The sequence below is a fragment of the Muscardinus avellanarius genome (genome assembly GCF_963383645.1).
Source record: "Muscardinus avellanarius genome assembly, chromosome: 8".
Taxonomy (NCBI): domain Eukaryota; kingdom Metazoa; phylum Chordata; class Mammalia; order Rodentia; family Gliridae; genus Muscardinus; species Muscardinus avellanarius.
The window spans coordinates 72,417,376-72,436,764 of NC_137794.1; the positions used below are offsets into that span (position 1 = coordinate 72,417,376).

At 40.2% G+C, this 19,389-nt stretch overlaps 1 protein-coding gene across 3 annotated transcripts in view; it reads right to left on the bottom strand.

The window, feature by feature from the left end:
• Positions 1-2,369: 2,369 nt before the first annotated feature.
• MCM9 (minichromosome maintenance 9 homologous recombination repair factor) overlaps positions 2,370-19,389 on the bottom strand; it is a gene marked incomplete at both ends in the record, with an annotated part of 66,672 nt that continues 49,652 nt past the window's right edge. For 2 of the 3 annotated variants that reach the window (XM_080699955.1, XM_080699953.1), the window contains 5 exons: positions 2,370-3,819; positions 7,841-7,986; positions 8,401-8,483; positions 9,776-9,979; positions 11,243-11,445. In XM_080699955.1, the coding sequence (XP_080556081.1) occupies positions 2,370-3,819; positions 7,841-7,986; positions 8,401-8,483; positions 9,776-9,979; positions 11,243-11,445 (2,086 nt within the window). The remainder of the gene's footprint in view (positions 3,820-7,840; positions 7,987-8,400; positions 8,484-9,775; positions 9,980-11,242; positions 11,446-19,389) is intronic. The other variant, XM_080699954.1, reaches the window with a different exon arrangement.

Genomic DNA, 19,389 nt, shown 5'->3' on the forward strand with positions numbered 1-19,389 from the left:
CTGAGCATCATATAGAAGCAGAGCAAGATGGTCATAATGCAAAAGCAGACTGTGGCAAAACTTTAACTTTTTAGTAAGTAGGCGAGTAGTTACAATGAATATTTTTCTGCAAATAATTATGTCTTTTATAATGTTTAGACATTTATTCATTTCTATCTATATAAAAGCACCAAAGAGTAAGTATATTGAAATTATAATTTGGCCAAATGATACTGGTAAGCAGGTATTAAAATTGAATAAATAACAGGTTAGTAGCACAACATAAGTAAAAGGATGTATGATCACAGATAATAACAAGGTAGATGATGGCTTTCATTTCTTTTCTCTCTGCTCATACACATAACCAAGAAAGAAAGACAATTAGGTACTATATTTTATTTTGGTATTGGGGATTGAACCCAGGGGAACTCTATTTCTGAGCTACATCCCCAGCCCTATTTTTTTATTCTTTATTTTTAAACAGGGTCTTACTAAGTTATAGAGGGCCTCACTAATTAGCTGAGGCTGGATGCAAACTTGTTCTCCTCCTGTCTTAGCCCCCCAAGTTTTGGGATTACAAGTGTGTGCCACCATGCTAGCCTAACACTATATTTTAAATAAAATTACTCAATGTTCTAAAGAGATAGGTTATCTACAAAACTTAAATTTCTCATTACTCAGAAACAAAACTGCTAAAATCAAGATTCCCAATAAAGAATACAGACATTTTAAGTGATAATTATAGAACAGATCAAAATACCCTAATGACAAGACAAGTTAGGCACTGCCAATCGTATAAAGCCTAATACATCATGACTACAAAAGATACCAAGTCTCAAAGATAAAACGTCAGCTCCACAGTGTGGCTCGGGTTTGAATTACCCTCATCTACACAATCAGACGTGGCTAGACCAAGAATTACTACTCAAAAACTCAGATTCTTTCTGGAAAAAAAAAAAACCAAAAACCAAAAACTAAAAACAGTAAGAATACTGAAGTTCAGGAAAGAAAGAATACGGAAAGATTAGGAATACATTAAATTAAAAATCATACTATAATGGGAAGTTAATGAATAAATACAGAAATGATGTTACTTAAACCAGTCTTGATGTTTTAGAATGGTATAAGTGAATATGCAATGAGACATTTTATGATCACTGCTAAGTTTATCTTCTATCAGCTGTTCAAGGTATTTTGAGACTTCAAGACTTATGTATATTAACTTTGTACTCAGTTTAAACTTTTTAGAAAATTTAATTAGTCAATTTTGAAATCAACATTTAAATGCTCAAAAAAATTTGCTTTCCTAAATTTTGCTTTCTCTGAATGAATTTAATGAAATGAACATTAAACAAAGTACATGTAGTTCTGAGTATTCTTCACGTCCAAAAGACCTTCAGCCAATTAAAGAGTTAGTCATGATGTTAACAATTTGTAATTAAGAAGAGAAATACTATAATAATGGAAACCTAAGAACGCCTGCTAGAATCCAAGGGAAGAAGTGATTTAAATGCACACACAAAGACAGAGCTGGAGTTATCTATTCCTACCAAACACAGTCACTCGTTTAGTTTTAAAGACAAATGAATCATAGCTTAGCAGGAACCACATTTCCATATTAACCACTTGGGTAGATGACATGATATATGACTGCGACCATGGCATACTCTCTTCTATTAACCACACGATTCAAGTTGTATTGGAGGTAGATCCGAGAGTGGGGAAAAAATCTAAAGCGCAAAATACTGGCTCAAGATAAAAAGAAAATGTTAAAAGGTCAGTACTTCAGAAAGTTACCATCTGACCAATTGTCAGACCCATAGGAATACCAGGGAATTTTAAGGATGGCTCTTTTAAGAGACTCGCATAGTCACATTTAATTTGGTACATGAGAAGCATAAAAATATTAAAAAGATTTCATGATTTTGGCAAATCATTCAAAATGATAATAAATATTCACCACACTTAGCACATCCTGGGTGAAAATACAAAAAAACATAGAAAAAGAGTTCATCTGCCTTGTTGGATTTATGAGTGGTACCTTTCAGGTATTTTCTCCTGTACACAGAAAAAGAAGATTTAGGAAAGAACCCCTCCCTCAATAACAAAAATATCTTTGAGAATACAAGTACTACATCTGCAAAATTAAGCACAACATTAATCCATTCATCTCACAATATGGTATCACTCTGACCTGATTTAATTATACAACTTGTTAAGTCGTGAGGATACTTGAAATTATAATCCTGATGGGGTCGGGGCTGGTCTTCAGAACTGTACTCAACCTGAGCAATACTTCAGATACTTATAAATACCACAGCAATATCCAAAGGTGCTAGGGAAGCACCCTGAGTTGGGAAAGACACACATGGCCAGAAAGCTTTCCATAATTATGGCTTTCTTCTCATTTCTTCATCCCAGTCAAAATCTAAGGCCTCGTCATCTAATTCTGATAAAGTGAAGAGCGAATTTTTGGAAAGAATTGGTTTCTCGGCGGAACCCTGCAGCTGAAAAGATTTCCTCTTACTGCCAAGCGCTGGAGCTGTGGTTGCAAGGAGAAGGCTGGGGCCCTTCTCATCCCAGGCTTTCTTTTGAGGAGGAGGGGACTCTGATTTGGATTCCGGTGAGGAAGTAAAGGAGAAGTTTGCCAATCTGGCTAGTGTGCCAGCGTGAACCTTGCTGCTTTTGTTACTGCATGAAACCTCTTCCTTTCCCACTCTCTCACAAGTAAGACGAGAACACCCAGTCTCGTTCCCAAGCTCCAACTCGGGCTGAATGACCCCCTTTTCAGGGCCACATGCCCTCTCCTCTCTTGATCCATCTTTCTCTGGTGGCTGCAGTGACAGCTCCTTTGTCCTACCCTGTAGCTGACCGGAGCTTGTGTTTCCTGAGGTAGATGTCAACTTTTCAGGACCCTTCACAGGCACAGCAGCTTCTCTTCTTACTCTGTGTTGGGGAATTTTAGGACAAGGAGCTGCCGTTTTAGTTGTACCAGGGGACATGTGATTGTGGTCTTCAGGAGAATGGATCAGCTTTGACTTCTGTTTGAAAGTAAATTTTGCCAGTTTGGTCACAGGGGGACCCAGAGTCTCCACACTTTCAAGTTCAGGCTCTTCCACCTGAGCAAGGGATCTCAACCTCTTTCCTTTGGGCATTTCCAGTGCTCCTTCTGGGCCATGCAGAGGAATGGACAGAGGAGGAGATGGGACTTGGGACTGTGAAGGTGCCCCGGAGGCACTGGTGGATGTGCCCTGGCCCCTCTTCCTGTGCAGCCTGTGCAGGCTGCTAGGGGTGCGGTGGGTCAGTACCGGGTCTGGCTCAACAGTGGGCACTGCTATTTGAGACCCTAGTGCTCTCTTTTTTGCCTTTTTACCCTCCATGGTGCCTGGCCTCAGGGAGGCGTCTGTTGCTCCTGGTGATGGAAGCTGCCCAGCTTCTAATCTGCTCCTTTGGTCTGGACTACTCTTTTTCTGACCCTGAGATACATTGCTAGAGATTTTCAAAGTCATGTCTTCCTCGGGCACTTTGGGACCAGGAGACACAAGAACAGTGTTTTCATGTTTCAGCTGATGGGTTGCCATGAAGTCAAACCAGTTTGGACTTTCACTTCTGCTGTCCTTGTGCTCAGCTGAGTGTTTTCTACCTGCTGATCTAGCCCCCAGGTGGGGTAGGGGGTCTAGAGTTGGGCTTCCCCCGGGATGACTACAACTTAGCTCCTGCTGTGTTAAAGTTCTGAACTGCGCTTCTCCCCCTGGATCTTCTCCGGAGGCCCCTGGAACAGTCTCAGCTCCCACCCCCAGTGGCTGGGATTGGTACACATTCTCACCCTCATTTTGTAACCTAAGGGAGAAAAACAGAAAAAACACTAATGAAGAGAAGAGAATCGTCTCTGAAATGTCATCTTAAAAGTTTAAGTCCAACATAATTCCAAGTTAATATCAAGTATAATTTCCTAGAGATGCAGTGGGAAATTATACTTTTTAGACAATCAATACAGAATTTAGTGCTGTGATAAGCATTCTAGGTTAGCCTAAAATTGTAGTAAAATTAAGATAATAAAATTAAAGGTGGGTCAACATTTTTAGATCTCTTAGAAAGTCCATTTAATACATTTAAGACTGTTTGAAGGTTAGTATAAAATGCTCAGTCTTCTCTCTCATGAGAAATGTTCAAGTACAAGACCAACCTGTTGCTCACTGCAAGACAGCTGGCTCAAGACAGAGGACCAGCCGGGCGTGGTGGTGCACGCTTGTGATCCCAGCATTCAGGAGGCTGAGATTGGAGGATCGCGGTTCGCCGACAGCCTCAGCTACTTAGTGAGGCCCTCAGCAACTTAGTGAGACCCTGTCTCAAAATAAAGAATAAAAAATAGGGCAGGGGGTGTAGCTTGGAGGTTGAATACCCCTAGGTTCCACCCCCAGACCCGCAAAAAAAAAAAAAAAAAATTGACAGTGGGACTAAGTAAACTGTCGCTCTGGAGAATCAGAACCCAACTGAGAGACTGGGGATTAGGGTCTCACATCTCTTTATGGCCAAGAAGGTACTGAATTTCAATGCAACTAAGAGTCACTTTCCTCAGGGCTGAAGTCTGCAATAGCTCCATGCTGGTGCTCCCTCTGCCCTACCACGTTCCCATCATGGCATACACCCCAGGCAACTGTGACCTTTCCTGCAAAGCCCAGCCACATTCCAGCATGGATTCCAGGCAGCTGATCTCCATCAATCTGATGCAGAGTTAAAAACCTACTTACCCTCTCTGAATGATCCATTCAGTGATACTTTAAATATTGTGCATGATAGAAACTGAACTAACCCTCTAACAGGGATTATAGTTCTCCAAAAGTAGGTCCTTGAGAAAGTTGTTATTAACCACCTTGGAATATCTTTATAAATTGCAATATGACCCTGTTTCCAGGCACTGAATATGAAAAAAAAATAATTATAACCAAAGGCAGATGAGCCAGGTATTCCAGGATGTGGGAAGCTGAGACAGAAGAATCATAGGTTCAAGGCCAACCACAGCAACTTAGACCCTTAGCAACTTAGCAAGACCCTGTTTTAAAATAAAATAAGGGGCTGGTGGTGTAGCTCAGAGGTAGAATACCTCAGGGGTTGATCCTCAATACCTAAACAAATAAAAGCAGATGAGAAAATTATTCTAAAATTCATTTATAATCATATAATAAAGAATGGAAATATGTTTAAATATATTCAGATACATTAAAATGTTAATAGTATGAGTCTGCCACTGCTACTCATTACAGCTACTTTTCAAAATATCCTACAAAGAATGTGTATTACCTTTATAGTAAAAAAAAAAAAAAACCTAAAAAATTATTGTAAAAAATACTGAGTATGCAGTGTGGTGGTGCATGCTTGTAATCCCAGTACTTGAAAGACTGAGACAGGAGGATCAAGGTTCTCAGGAAGCTTCAGCTACTTAGTGAGGCCCTCTACAACTTAGTGAGACCTTGTTTCAATAAAATAGGGCTAGGAATATGGCTTGAAGGTAGAATTCCTCTGGGTTCAACACACAAATAGACACACACACACACACACACACACACACACACACACACACAAATACTGAGTAATTATATTCATTCAAATTAGATTTGGAAATATCAGTAAAATTAACCCATGTTCATTGTTACAAATTTGAGTTATAACTAAAGAAAATACCAAGTAGCTTTCAAAATTACTATTATCTAGTATAATTTTTAGCATCAAATAGAGGTCAGATCAGAAATTCTCACATCTATTATTCTCCTTAATAATAAACAATGTACTAAATGATGGGAAATCTAAGGAGTAGAGTATTTTGCCCTGTTATTTTAATTCTTGATCAGGAATTCAATTCTCCCCCACATAAAATTTTTATAGTTTTACTACTCCCTCCTAAAAGATAGCATCTTTGCTCTCTGTATTCTGACTTCCAGAGATTGAGCATTAGAATGGTCATTATTTGAAGCAGACTGTCACTAGTAAAGCGTTTTCTGAAAGAAAAGTATATTTCAGTTATTTTGTTGTAATTATGTGATCTCAAGAAATAGAGAAAGCTGGGCATGGTGGCGCATGCTTGTAATCCCAGCATTTGGGAGGCTGAGACAGGAGGATCGTGGTTCGTGGACAGCCTCAGCTACTTACTGAGGCCCTCAGCAACTTAGTGAGACCTGTTTCAAAATAAAGAATAAAAAATAGGGTAGGGCGTGTAACTAGGAGGTCAAATGCCCCTGGGTTACTTCCCCAGACCCACACACACACACACACACACACACAAAAAAAAAAAAAAAAAAAATAGAAGAAGGAGGAGGAGAGGAAGAAGAAATAGAGAACTCTTTCCTAAAGGGTAAAAACTCATATACTAGTTGTATTTTTCTCATTTGATAAGAAACTAGATCTTAAAGCTAATTTACCCTCAAGGTATGGCACCTGGTTTTGTTGCTTTGAGGATCAACATAAAACATACCTCTGTGTTATAAAAAGAAATACCAGAAAGAAAAAAACACTTTAAGGGCAGAATCCTATCTTTTTGATAATAACATATTTTTTCCCGTAAGGTGAATCATTTTGAATTTGGCAAGTCCAATTGCTATTTTTCTAACACAACACTGATTCTGAGTCTCACATTCCCTCCTTCCCTAAATTTGGCATTTGTCACTTTCTGGTAGGTCAAAATGAGCGGCTCCTCCCAAGGCAAAGCCACGCCCAGGGGCGACTGGAAAGGATCAGCTGCACCAAACCACAATGGCGCAAAGCACTGTGCTGTGGATCAAGGAAAGAGCCAGAAATGGGGGGAGGTGATTTCAGATGAAGTGTAAGTTGACTGCAGCCTGTACCTGGGTACTAAAAGAATAAAGCCAGCCCCACACTTCCTTAGGAGAAGGGAATGAGAAAGGGAATGGTGCTAGGCGAAGGAACAAAACACGTGGGAGAAACACCAGGAAAAGAATTCTCAAGGTTCCACTTAATACAGCCGACAGTCCCAGTGTGGGCCCCAAATCTCCTGCAGCTGCACCGCTTCCACATGTGCGGCACCCACAGGTCCTGGCTTGGAGGTCAACACTAAATGCCAGGGGCAGGTCAAGTATTAAGCCACTCACGCTGATCCTGAAGATGCCTGAATGGACAACCTTGCCATTCCTCATGCAAGCTTTACAGAAGCCCATGTGTTTAAGGGATAGGCAAACATTACTGTTCTGGCCAAATTTCTTTAGGCAAAGAGGACATGTTCTGACTAATTCATGTGACATGCCCTGCACTTTGTCTTCCATGTCACCATTTTCCCACAAGTCATGAAAAAACTAAGGGGTTCTGTTTTGTTTTTGCAGTATTGGCCTATAAGCATTCTACCTCTGAGCTCTACCTCCAGTCCTTTTAAATTTTTTATTTCAAAATATTATTGTGAAATAATACTTTATTTTTTATTTTGATACTCTCACTAAGCTGTTGCAAGTATCACTCAGTTGTTGGGGCTGGCCTCAAACCTGCCATCCTCCTATCTTAGCCTCCCAAGTTACTGGGATTATAGGCATGTGTCACCATGCCCAGTTGAAAGCTAAGTTTTGGAACATCATTCCTGAGTTGTCACCCTAGCCTACACAATGTGTAGCAAAGACAAGCCACTTTTTCTAGGCCTTTCCTGGCCCGAATTTCTAGGCCTGAATTTCTGACTCCCAGAAAGTGAACAGTGGTTTGTTTTTTTAAGCCACTCAGTTTTAGAGTGGTTGATTTTACAGCCAAGGATAACTGACAAAAAGTCCCAGAGATAGATTTTCTTCTTAATTTACATTTCCTTTGGTTTACTAAATGTCAAAGAAGGCTTTTCCACTACATGTCTTTCTTAGTTTTTCTTCCTCACCTTTCAAGTCTTTGAAGTTCTTCACTCAAAAGACTGTGCAGCTCCAGCTTCTCCAGAATCAGTTCACACTGCCTCTGGTAATGCGCCCGAGGGTTATCAGGAAAGGAGGTGTGGAGAGCATTCACACCTCCCAGCAGTGCACCGCCCTGAAGAGGTGGGAGAATTCAGGAGAGAGTCAGCACACAGGGGAAGGATGCCAGCCCTGCACACCCTGTCTTGGCTATCAGAGCCACCCTGGAAACTTTTTAAACTTACAATAGTTTTCTTCCCCGTTCTGGGTGAGAATCATTGACCCAAGAAATCACACTGTCATTTGTGAGACCAAGAACATCCCTCAACTGTAAAAGGAGCTGGGAGCCACTACTTTAAACCAGAGGGGAGAAGCGGCCCCAGCGGCACAGTGAAAGGGCTCTGCCATACCGCCCCTCCTCTTACGTGGTACCTGTGGATATTTTCCAGGAATTATTAGGTCTAGGATATGAACTTTTTATAACTCTTGATAATGTCTTTCTAGAAGAAAGCTTGTAGTTAGGGCAAGCACATACACAGAAGATCCTCACCTGCATTGAGGACTCCATTACTGACACCACTGTAATAGCATCTTCCAGGGTCACAGTGTCACGAAACATCAGGCGGGCATGAGCTGAGCAAGCAAAATGCACTGGTGTTTTAGGAATATCTGAAGTGATCAATACAATTCTCTACCTGACTCTTCCCTATGAGTTAGTGATGACAAATTAATTTTGCTAGAACAAGCACAGAAATCTATGTTCAATTGGCTCATAGCTATTTCTCTAATGACTGGTCTAATCCTTCTGTACAACCCATGCAATTTTGTGTACTTAAGTGAAAAAGTACTCTGGACTCTAGAAAAGAAAATGGATATATAAACATACATTTAATATTCAGCAACTTTTCATTCTTACCATTTAATTTATTATAGAAATATACAAAATTAAAACTCATTTCTCATATCTGGCACTCTTTTTTTTTTCCTTTTTTTTTTTTTTTTGGTGGTACTGGGGTTCCTGGAAGCCCTTCTACCTCTGGGATACACTCCCAGACCCATTTTTACATTTTTTATTTGGAAACAGGGTCTCCTAAGGCAGCGGGCGTGGCTGGCTTCAAATGATCCTCCTGTCTCTGCCTCCCAAGCGCGGGGATTACAAGCGTGTGCCACATGCCCGGCAGTAGCACTCCTTTTTATCTATGATTTATAGCTTTTCAAAACTACTGAACTAGCCAGCCTGAATCTTGGTTATTTCTTGCCCTTGTATTAGCGTTAATACATAAATAAATGAGGTCCATTTTTTCTATAGTGATTTTTATCAAGCTTATGTTATTTCAGCATATAATACACTGAGTTCATGTGAATTTTTTAAAGAATTATTTAAAAATAGGCTAAAACATAAAAGCCAATGTTAAAAAAAAAAAAAACGGTGGAAATTCATGTTAGCTATTTGTGTGCATATTAAGTCCTGTGCCTCAGGGATGGGTCGGGGCTTAGCATTGTTGATTTTTTTGCTATAACAACATGGATGGGTCACAACTTGTGATTAATGAGCAGAAACAGAGGTGCTTAGTGGGAAACTTCAAACAAGAAAAGATCCCACTCAAAATGCTAACAGAGCCGCCATGAGAAACAAAACATCAGAAATCAGGCTTGCTACGCGAGTGGTTTCCTAAGTTGTAGGGAGTCCTGAGATGCCACAAAGGTTCTGCTTTCTCAACTACCTTCTATTCCACTCAGCACCCACCATCTGTCCTCAGAGAAGTGGAGGTCTCAGGGCTCAGCCCTTCCTTTTTAAGTCCCTGTGAACACAAACACCTTAGAGATTATTCTTAATCATCTTTGAATCCACAGTGTCAAGCCCCATGGGATTTTCATACAGTAGTCACTCAATAAAAGAATCATTGGTTGCGTGAACTATACACCTTCTGCTAATCGGATCAAGCTTTCCAACAGGCGGATGGTGGTTCGGGCAGCATTCCGGGAATCACTCTGCCTTTGCATCTGGTAGTAACGGAGGAGAACTTGATTCCCCGCATCAGACAGTGTGGGCTGCAAGGTCCTAATGAGGCAGAAGTAGGTTTTCATCTTTTCCATGCTCCAGAGCTTCTCTGATCTGCTTGGGTAACCTGTGTGTATCAGGTGTTGGGTCAGTAATTTTGAGAACAAATATATCATTTTAAGAGATTTGATGAAACTTGTATACTCTTTTTTTTTATTATTATGTTACTAGGGATTGAACCCAGGGGCATTCTACCTTTGAGCTATATTCCCAGCCCTATTTTATTTTTTATTTTGAAAAGAGTCTTGATAAGTTGCTGAGGCTGGCCTCAAACCTGTGATTCTCCTGTCTCAGATTCCCTAGTACTGGGATTATAGGTGTGCACCACCATGCCTGGCTCTTGTACTATTTTTTTTTTTTTTTTTTTTTTTGCGGATCTGGGGATGGAACTCAGGGGCATTTGACCTCTGAGCTATACCCCCTGCCCTGTTTTTTATTCTTTATTGTGAAACAGGGTCTCATTAAGTTGCGGAGGGCCTCACTAAGTAGTGGAGGCTGTCCATGAACAGTGATCCTCCAGTCTCAGCCTCTCAAATGCTGGGATTACAAGCGTGTGCCACAACGCCTGGCTCTTATACTCATTTTTAAAAGATAACATTAAAGTTTTGTGGTCAATAAAATCTCTGTGTCATATAGTTTTAGAATTAATAGTCCTAGGATCTAAGCTTAAAGGTAAACTTCCTTGGGGATTAAATTATTCAGAATACTTCTGGTCAACTTCATAGTAATAAGTAGTACATGATTAAATCTAATTTAAAAACCAACTCACATTTAGAAATTTCCATTTCAGCTGGGCATGGTGGCGCACACTTGTAATTCCTGTGCTTGGGAGGCGGAGACAGGAGGATTGCGCTGGTTTGGAGCCAGCCTTGCTGGCTTAAGAGACCCTGTTTCCATATAAAAAAGTTAAAAAATAGGTCAGGGAGTGGAGCCCGTGGGAGTGTATCCTGGAGGTAGAAGGGCTTCCAGGAACCCCAGTGCCATCAAAAAAAAAAAAAAAAAAAAAAAAAAAAAAAATTCCATTTCAGAATGCAGTCCAGTTTTCTGTGTGCCAGAGTTGAGAAGTAATTTTATAATATATGGGATCTCTCTTTCATCATGAAAGACCTAGGTATCTCCAGTTCCATGTGACAGGCGGAAAAAGCCCCTTTTCCTTCTGCTTGTTATTCTGGAGCCCCCCTTCTAGCTTCCTTGATTACAGCCTTCTGCCTCAGCATTTCTCTATTATCTGTTATGAAGAATATTTTGGGTGCTTAGTTTTCTTCAAGGGAAACTCCTTTAGTTAAATCTAACCTTTCCTTATTGTACTGAATGATTTTTCTTTGTGTACCTTTATTTTCTAAGATAAATGAGGAAATTACACGATCCCAGTCTTCATTCTTGGTATCAAGCAAAACCAGGATCAGGTCAAATCGACTTAAGAGTGGGCTGCCGAGGGCGATGTTCACGCACACAGACTCCTGGGGGTCGTACTGGCCCTTGGGATTCGCTGCTGCCAGGATGGTGGTCCTTGTGTTCAGCTTACATACCAGGCTATTAGAAGAGAGGGGAGAATTCAATGACCAGGAGATTCAAATAAAACCCAAGATAATGCTTGTTAATAAAATGGGGTTACACTGGTAACTTGAAAATCTAGAACAATTCCTGTAAAAGAAAATGTGGAATGATACAAGGTTATGACACAACCACCAGCTCCTAACAAAGTATACCAAAATTAGTTCATCTTGAAGAGAGATGTTCAATAAATATTATTTATGCTATATGCTATTTATACTATTTATTTTAGTACTCAACAGACCTAAGAGGGATACAAAATTAAACTAAATGTGAATACTGATTCAAGTAGCTTGTAACCAACTAACTATAATGTACTTCAAGGCAGCAGATGCTAGCTCCTCTAAGTATAAAGTTCCCAGGGGGACCGAGGATAATGTTTATTTGTCTATGTGATGGAAAAAGTGATCAAGAAAGCCTCAGGAATCAGCCTTTGAACTAGGACTCTTCAAGACATTTTTTTTTTTTTTTTTTTTTGGTGGTACTGGGGGTGGAACCCAGGGGCTTTCTACCTCCGGGCTATACTCCCAAACCTTTTTTATATTTTATTTGGAAACAGGGTCTCACTAAGTTGCTGAGAGCCTCACTAAGAAGCTGAGGCTGGCTTCGAACCTGTGCAATCCTCCTGTCTCAGCCTCCCAAGCGCAGGGATTACAAGCGTGCGCCACCACGCCTGGCCTGACATCACAGTTTTAATTGGAGGGAGACAGGTCCTGGGGGAGGGTGGAAAGTGAGGGTGACTTTGAGGAATGGTAAGTAAAATATTTCTTCTTTTTAAGTTTTTCTTATCATGAAAGAAATCAGAGAGAGAGAGAGAGAGAGAGACAGACAGACAGACAGACAGACAGACAGACAGACAGACAAAGAATTAGAATGAATGAATTGATTATTTGAGAAGCAATGTGCTTGAGAAGGCTGGGACGGGTTGGTGGGCTACACTGGGAAGGATGTACATAGGAGATGGGCGAGATGCTAATGTAATTGTCCTGCAAAGAGGTAAAAAAGCACTACATGGGAGGATGGATATGAATGTGCCATAACAGATATTGCTCTTAAACTGGTAAATTTTGGTCAAGTCTTCAGAATGATATGGCATATTTATTGACAGTAACAACTATACAAATTTAATCTGTAAATTTGTAGGCTGCGCACGTGGTGTCTATTTTTAGTTATAGTATGTTGTCTGACTTGCTGAAGCCACTGTCCTGTGACATCAGCAAACATACTACATTTGTTATCCTTGATCTATTCCCAGGTGGCTCCAGTAGTTACTTGTTCTCTGAGCATGAAAAAGCTTGAGAATCTTTGTGGCAAATGGCACAAAAATATATTCACTGAATAAGAACGACAAACAAGGCACTTGTACCAAAAGTGAAATCCTACTTTAAAAAACGAATGAAAGGAAAACTCAGAAGAAGAAGACAGCTCACATCTTGAAACTTATGGCCAAAATGACTTTTGCAAAGGAAATTTTTCAGAACTTGAAATCTAGTTTTCCATGAAACCATGTAAATAAATGGTTCCTAATAAATTACAAAAATACAGTTAACCCATAATCAGGTTAAGACCATTTGTATTTATCATTAAAAGGAAGTATTTCTGCAATAGTAGCAAGGAAATATGCCTGTATATAAAATTTTTAAAAGCTATTTTTTAATTCTAGGTAATATTAATTGATTGTTCATCTTCTCTCTAACAAACAAATATTTATAGGCCATTTCTAGTGTGCAAATAACTGTCCTGAGAATTCAGAAAGGTACACAGCTGGTCTCTGCCTCCAATTAGCTTATAATAGAACCCTGGAGGATGAGGAGGCTCAGCGTGGCACCTGCCAGACAGTACCTGTGCAAAGTCTGCAAGTGTCAGTGTCAGCCTTGGTATAAAGAGGGAGAAACTTCTGTGGAGACTCCCAGGTAACCCCTAAGGGATATAATCAGAAAGATTTCTGTGATACGAGAAGTAGAGACAGAAAGAAGGTGGTAAATTATTCCTGAAGTAATCAGAAAAAAAAAAAAAGAAATTAAGGAAGGGGATGGAGGAAGCTTTGTATGCAAAGAAAAAAGGCTTCCTGAGCTAAAGTCAGAAGAGAGCAATGAAAAACAGGGGAGTGGTTAGAGGAAGAGGCAACTGTGCAGGACGAGATATCAGTTATATCTCTGCAGAAAAGGAGAAGGATGGGGACAGAGCCCAGGAGGTCTCTGGGCATCTGAAAGAGGGAGTGTACTGGCTCACAAAATAATACCTAAATAAATGCATTCATTAATTAGCATAAGGCAACTCATCTTCCCAACCCAATATGAACTCTACCTTCTTCAATTACATTAATAAAAAGAGCTGCTATATTTGTGATACCAAGTACTATGTTAGGCTTATACAGATCATCCCTAATCCTTCCAGAAACGTGAAAGCAGGCATTATTATCACAAACATAGAAATAAGAAAGCTAGAGGTTCAGATCTTAACTTCTGCAAGGTTACACTGAAAGCAGCTGACCTGAGACTCAACCATTGATGCTGAGCTCCCAATCAATGCCCTTCCACTTCCAGCTGCTTCCCCTGGGCTGGGGCATTTCAGATGTCAGCCCCGGTTACCTCGAGTTCTGCCCAGTGTGTGTGGACATCTACTCACTCGCCTTGGTTTTTCCTAGTACATTTGATTTTCCTTAAGGTTCTAGCTTACTTATCCTCACACTGGCTGGCACATAGTAAATGCTCAATAAACATGTACTAATTCAATGATAAGTAAAAACAACTCTTAGTTCAGCATTCCTAAAATTCAAAGTTATTTTATATTTATAGGCTTCAAGAGTTATAAAAGGATGCTGATATACATTTTTCTGCATAACTTCAAGTTGTGAAAACTGCACTTTCTGAACAAAGCTACTTTTCCATTTATTTAACCCACATATTTAAGCTTTCCTACAAACATAGTAGTAACTTTTCATATGTCAGGTTACACAAGTTATTTTTTCCAGTACAGACCTTCTCAAAAGTGCCCCCCTTTTTGGTGATGGTCTTGTCACTCCCACAATACCTTCTACAGAGTGATTTCCGTCTTTACTTGTGGCTTTCATCACCACCCGGATGATGGCACTTTAAAATTTAGCTCTGGCTCATGGAAGTAGCTGCTATATGTCCACCAAACCTTGGTTTCTTTCCCTTTGGGAAAAGAGCAAGCTTATATTTCTGATGCCCCTTTACAATTAAAGGAGGACTAGGATACTAAGTCTGGAATGGAATAGGGGATAGAAGAACATAATCCACTTCTAGACTCGCCTCTAAAAGCCTTCCCATGCAACTATCCACATTTTCTCTATTTGTCAGATAGTACAGAAGAGGATGGTGTTAGAGAGCCACATGAAAGAAGGAGCCAGGTCTCTGAGTGATTCTGAGGAAGAGGGTACCTGGTCCTCAACCCACGTCAGGCTGTGACCTTCCTCCAGAAAAGCACGGCAAGAAGGATATGAGCAGAGGAAAAAACACACCCAATTTTCAAGGAAACATAAAAGGCAAGAAAAACAGTTTCGAATTTTGAAATTATGAAGAATTGGGAAAAGAATACTTCCAGATCCCAGGTTAAGCAAGAACAAAAAAGTCTTTAAACAACAAGGCCCAGTAAGTAAATCTTCTCAACTGAATAAAGTGATTTAACTGTGGTGAAGTCTTCAATTTTAAATAGCTTTAAGCCACAGTTGAGTAAGAGAGGCCCTAGTAGTGTCTATAGCGATGCTACACACAATAGCTGAAAGGTAGAAGCAGCCAAGGATAATAAAGAAAACGTAGTCTGAACATACAGTGGAAAATTATTTAGCCTTAAAAGGGAGTTCTAACACATGCTGCAATGTGGATAAACCTTGAGGACAACATGCTATGTGAAATAAGATAGTCATGAAAAGACAAACACTGCACGGTTCCGCTTACATGAAGTATCTAGAGTAATCAAGCTCACAGAGGCAGAAAGCAGAATGGTGGTCGCCAGGGGTTGGAAGGAAGGGATGGGGAGCTATTTAATGGGTACAGCATTTCAGTGTGTAAGATGAAAAGAGTTCTGTAGATTGTTTGCACAACAATGTGACTACACTTAACCATCCACTTGAAATAAGCACAGCAACTGTTATGTTTTACAGTTTTACACATACAGATACACACACGTGCGTGCATGTGGAAGATTGTTATGGAGAATGTGTGTGTGCCCTTCAAATTAAGATGTTGAAGCAACCAACATGATGGCATTGTGAGGCAGGAACTTTAGAAGTAGTGAGGTTCAGTTGAGGCTGTGGAGGCAGAGCCCCCATAAAGGGATTAGTGTCTCACACATCAAGTAAGAAATGACCTTTTCTGTGTTGAGCTACCATTTGCTACAGCAGTAGCCTACTTTGATGAATACATAGTAAAACCTCCCTAGTAAGCTCCAGACCCCTTGGCTATGGCAAACCTAACAACAGTTTAGTGGTCTCAAAGGAATCAGGCAGAAAACAGCTTGTGGTGTCAACTTCACATAACTTCATATAGCAGTTTCTAGACTATCTTGGTTTAAAAAAAAAGTTTAGAACAAAATAGAAGCAAAAACAAAAATCCTATAAAACCACACAAAATAAAGACATATAAATGGTATTTTTAGTGTATTATATGTATTTTCATAATCCTAAATATTAAGTACACACATTCTTCCCTGCTTTTCTTTTCTTTTTTTTTTTTTTTTTTTTTGTGGTACTGAAGATGAAGCCCAGGAGCACTCTACCTTGGAGCTACACTCCCAGCCCTATTTTTTACTCTTTATTTTGAAACAAGGTCTCACTGAATTGCAAATGGCCTCACTAAGTAGCTGAGGCTGGCCATGAACCCGGATCCTCCTATCTCAGCCTTCCAAATGCTAGGATTACAAGCGTGCGCCACCACACCTGTCTTCCCCTGCTTGTTAACAAGGTTGATAAAGATGAAAATTACCTTTCACACCTACATCAACTCAATGAGTAGTAACACAATCCATAAGCAACAGGAATAGGAAAGAGGAAAAGAGTAAGAATACTGATACATTCATGGAGAAAGAACAGAAACTCTCCACATATATGATTATTTTTTTTTCAGTAGTAAGGTTAGAACCTAGGGGCAATCTACCTCCACCCCCAGCCCTATTTTTTATTCTTTATTTTGAAGCAGGGTCTCACTGAGTTGCAAAGGGCCTCACTAAGTAGCTGAGGCTGCCCACAAACCGTGATCCTCCTGTCTCAGCCTCCCAGATGCTGGTATTATAAGTGTGCGCCATCACACCGGGCTACACGTACAATTTTTTTTTTTGTGTGTGTGTGTGGTACTGGGGTTCCTGGAAACCCTTCTACCTCCGGGCTACACTCCCAGACCTATTTTATACTTTTTTTTTTTTTGAAACGGTCTCTTATAAGCCAGCACGGCTGGCTTCGAACCTGCGCAATCCTCCTGTCTCCGCCTCCCAAGCGCAGGGATTACAAGCCTGCGCCACCACACCCAGCTTGCACGTACGATTTTTACTTGCATTTTCACATCTTGGTGGTGTCCACTTGGATGTTTCAAGGAACAGTTCTCAACCTATTCTAGAGCCTTGCTCTCCAAGCACTTAGGGGCACAGCCCTCTTGGTGGGGTTGGGTAGCATTATGGCAGATATAGAATGTTCTCTGAAAAGCTCATATATTAATGTTCAGAGTTCATACAACTAAGTCATGAGTTTTGTAATCTCATCAGTAGTTAAATCCATTGTGATGAATTTATCGGGTGGTAACGTAGGCCAGTGGGGCATTGCTGGAGAAGGTGGGTCCCCAGGGGTGTGGTCTTAGGGACTGTGCGTCTGTCTTTCAATCTTTCTTGCTTACAGTTTCTTTGGCTTCCATCGTCTAAGTTGTATGGTCAGGTATTTTGAATTATGGCAGTGAGAATGTTGACCGAGACAGGTAGAATGACTCATTCCCACTTTTCCCTGCCTCCCACACTCTACCCCTCCAGCCCCTTTAATCTGAAGCTAGTCTGCAAAGATGCAGCTTCACAAGATCCTGGGCACAGGGGAGGCAAATGGGGCGCTGGGTGCAAAGCAATTTTAGCCTATAGCAAAGCTTCTCCAGCCAGACTGACCAATAAGACCCAAGGTAGGCTTTTAATGTAGATTTCCAGGTTCTGCCTCAGGGATTCTGACTCAGTAAACCTGGTGTGGGCCAGAACACTGAACAGTCAAGTCAGGGGTTATGCCCTGGCTCTTCTAAGGCTGTTAGAATCACAGTGTAAAAATAAAGGTTTACTTGTCTGTCTTGTTACAAGGCTCTAAGCATCTCAGGAACAAAGGCTTTGTCTTTTCATTTTTGTGGTGCCAGCAGCTAACAGAGTCAGATCCTACTCAGTGCTCAAGACATTTACTGAGCAAAATAATAAATTGCTACCTTGCTGTTTTAATTTTTAGATTGTATTTCCTACCTAGGCATGTGAGTATAATTTAATAGCAACAAATGGATAACTGTAATGTTAATTTTCTCCTATAATGTGTCCTTAGCAAGTAGTGAAGATATCTTCTATTACTGAAGAGTCTAGTGATACCCTGATGCCCTTGATGAGACGCTATCTAATAAAGTTTGAAGAGAATCTTAAACAGTGAACTGTGATCTTTTCCAAGTCATTATTAGTATCTTACAGCCAGAACACATAAAGTTCTTTCAAATGACCACACACCATTGTGTAGCACTGAGTCTGTGCTGCTATTCAAAGGTGCAGGCACTGATTTGCAGTTTAAAAGAAATTTGCCAGCTGGGCGTGGTGGCACAACCCTGTAATTCTAGAACTTGGAGGCCTAAAAGGAGAGGATCACAGGTTTGTAGCCATCCTCAGCAATTTTGGTCTTCTACAACTTAGTTGGACCCTGTTTTAAAATTAAAAAAGAAAACAGAAGCTGGGTGTGGTGGCACATGCTTGTAATCCCAGTAGCTGGGAGGCTGAGACAGGAAGATCACATGTTCATGGCCAGCCTCAGCTACTTACTGAGCCCCTCCACAACATAATGAGATTCTGTTTCAAAATAAAGAATAAAAAAACAGGGCTGAGGCTATAGCTCATATGTAGAATGCCCCTGAGTTCAATCTCTAATACTGCAAAAAATAAATTAAATAAAATAAAAATAAGCTGAGCATGGTGGTGTATGCTTGTAATCCCAATACTTGGGAGGCTGAGACAGGAGAATTGCAGTTCGCAGACAGCCTCATATTCTTGGTGAGGCTCTCTGCAACTTAGTGAGACACTGTTCTAAATAAAGAATAAAAAATAGGGCTGGGGGTATAGCTCGGAGGTAGAATGCCCCTGGGTTACATCCCCAGTACCACACAAAAATAAAAATAAAAAAATAATGAATAAAATATAAAAATAAAAAATAAAAACAAAATAGGACTCAGAATATATATAGTTTCAGAGTGCGGATAGTAGCAGCTTTAAGTAATTTTGAAAATTCCTAAGGAGAAAATAATTCAAGATGGAAAGTATTTATTCTCTAGGAAGTATCTTTTCTTCATGGAAATTCTTATATCAGGCCATATTCTCTGCATCAAAAACAGGGAACCTTAATAATCCAAGGCAGAAGAAATTTACATCTAGGTTGCATTACTGTTCTGATTTTATTTTATTTATTTTTGTGGTGCTAGGGATTGAACCCAGAGGCATTCTACCTTTGAGGTATACTCCCAGCCCTATTTTTATTTTTTATTTGGAAACAGGGTCTCACTAAGTTGCTGAGGCTGCCCTAGAACTTGTGATCCTTTTGTCTCAGCCTCCAAAACACTGGGATTATAGGCATGCACCACCATGCTCAGCTTACTGCTCTGATTTCAAACAAAATTTAAAAATTTTAGATTTTTAAAGTGTGAGCAATGCTAAGTCTGGTTGAAATTTTCAGTTCAGCATGTATTGGAAACACCA